We start from the raw sequence: 1433 nt of genomic DNA, 5'->3' as shown, positions 1-1433 counted from the left end.
AAGAGATGAAACTTTCATCCTTTCAGATTCATAGTCATTAAACTATTTCATGGTGTGTTGTAGAGGTTGGATGGAGGAGAGTAATTGCTTGTCGGGGGATTGTAGTTTCCACCTCCAATGCCACCTCCAACTCCACCTCCAATACCGCCTCCAACTCCACCTCCGATTCCTCCTCCTACTCCACCTCCAATACCGCCTCCAACTCCACCTCCGATCCCTCCTCCAACACCACCGCCTCCAATAACTTGACCGCCGCCCTGGGAAGCTGAACTCAGCGCCGTCTGAAGGTCGACTCCGCTGGGAAGAGTCGGGTTCTCTCCTTCTGCGTAGTTCACGAAGAACACTTCAGGTTTGGATGGCGGTGGCGCTGGCACTTCGATCACTCGCTGGTCCTGGTCAGACTGCTTGTTCAGCACATACACAACATGTTGCTGTTGTGGCGGTGGTACGACGATGGGTTCTGGTCCCTGTGCACCGTCAGGTAGTCTCACGAAAATTATATTGCGTTCCACTTTAGGTTCTGGAATGTAATCTGGCCGATTGACAACACCTTCGTTTGCTGGCACATCGTACAGGAACACACGGCTGTTCACTTGAGGCGTAACGCAGCTCCCGTCCACGTGTCGTACTTGTCCATTGCCACAACTTCCAGAGTCAAAGGAAGGACCAGAGGGTTTAGGCAAACTGTACTCCTGAGGGGCAGCAGTTGCAGCAGCCACAAATGCGAAAACCTGTAAATAAAATTATAATATTATAGCACATTTTGATAACTGTTCTGAATCTTTTTACATCCACACAACTGAACAGGCATCGGAAGCACATCTCATTAACCAGACACGAGCCTGTAATTACTCACCAGGAGCTTCATGGTGAAAGACGGTGGCTTTGGTGGCCGAGCGATGCTATATATATATTTTCCAATCCCTATCGCTCCTCCTCCTCCTTCAGATTAGCCTTCGCGGCGTCTTCCCTTTCTCCGTTGTTGTCTCTCGCCCGAGGGCAAAGAAAGATAGAAATCCCGGATTACCCTCGCGCTCGGACCGTGATGACGCGGCGACGGCGAGCGCGGCAGAGGAGCATTGTGAGGTAATCATCCGCGTGAAATCTGCGATGTCATCACACTTTCTGTTCTGTGTTGTGACTCCGTGCTTATTTCTGTATTTATGTTAGTTTGATATCGTATTTGTACACTGATTTGCTTTTCCTAGTTTGAAAGAGCTACGCAGTTTCACCGCTAGGAAATGTGTTTTCGTTTTCCGTCTCTTTAGAAAGTGAGAGTGACATTGCTAGATGTAATGCACAATGCCTTAACGTTTTCAGCTAGACCTTCTGGACGGCCTCTTGGCAAGTCAAGTACCAGATGGGGAAGATACTCGGGCTGCAAAGGCAAATACTCCACAACGAGGCAAATACAAATACGCATAAATGCACAA

At 48.9% G+C, this 1433-nt stretch overlaps 1 protein-coding gene across 1 annotated transcript; it reads right to left on the bottom strand.

Moving 5' to 3' along the window:
- On the bottom strand, positions 1-913 carry LOC119587489 (ATP-dependent RNA helicase A-like). The gene is made up of 2 exons (XM_037936216.1): positions 857-913; positions 1-731 (listed from the first exon to the last, which is right to left on the bottom strand). Exons 1-2 carry the CDS (start codon positions 866-868, stop codon positions 48-50), a joined length of 696 nt encoding a protein of 231 aa, XP_037792144.1. The 5' UTR covers positions 869-913; the 3' UTR covers positions 1-47.
- Between the last annotated feature and the right edge of the window lie 520 nt (positions 914-1433).

Source organism: Penaeus monodon, chromosome 22 (assembly GCF_015228065.2).
Source record: "Penaeus monodon isolate SGIC_2016 chromosome 22, NSTDA_Pmon_1, whole genome shotgun sequence".
Classification (NCBI taxonomy): Eukaryota; Metazoa; Arthropoda; class Malacostraca; order Decapoda; family Penaeidae; genus Penaeus; species Penaeus monodon.
Note: the sequence above shows the minus strand (reverse complement) of the source record. Positions and strands in the feature narration are given on the sequence as shown.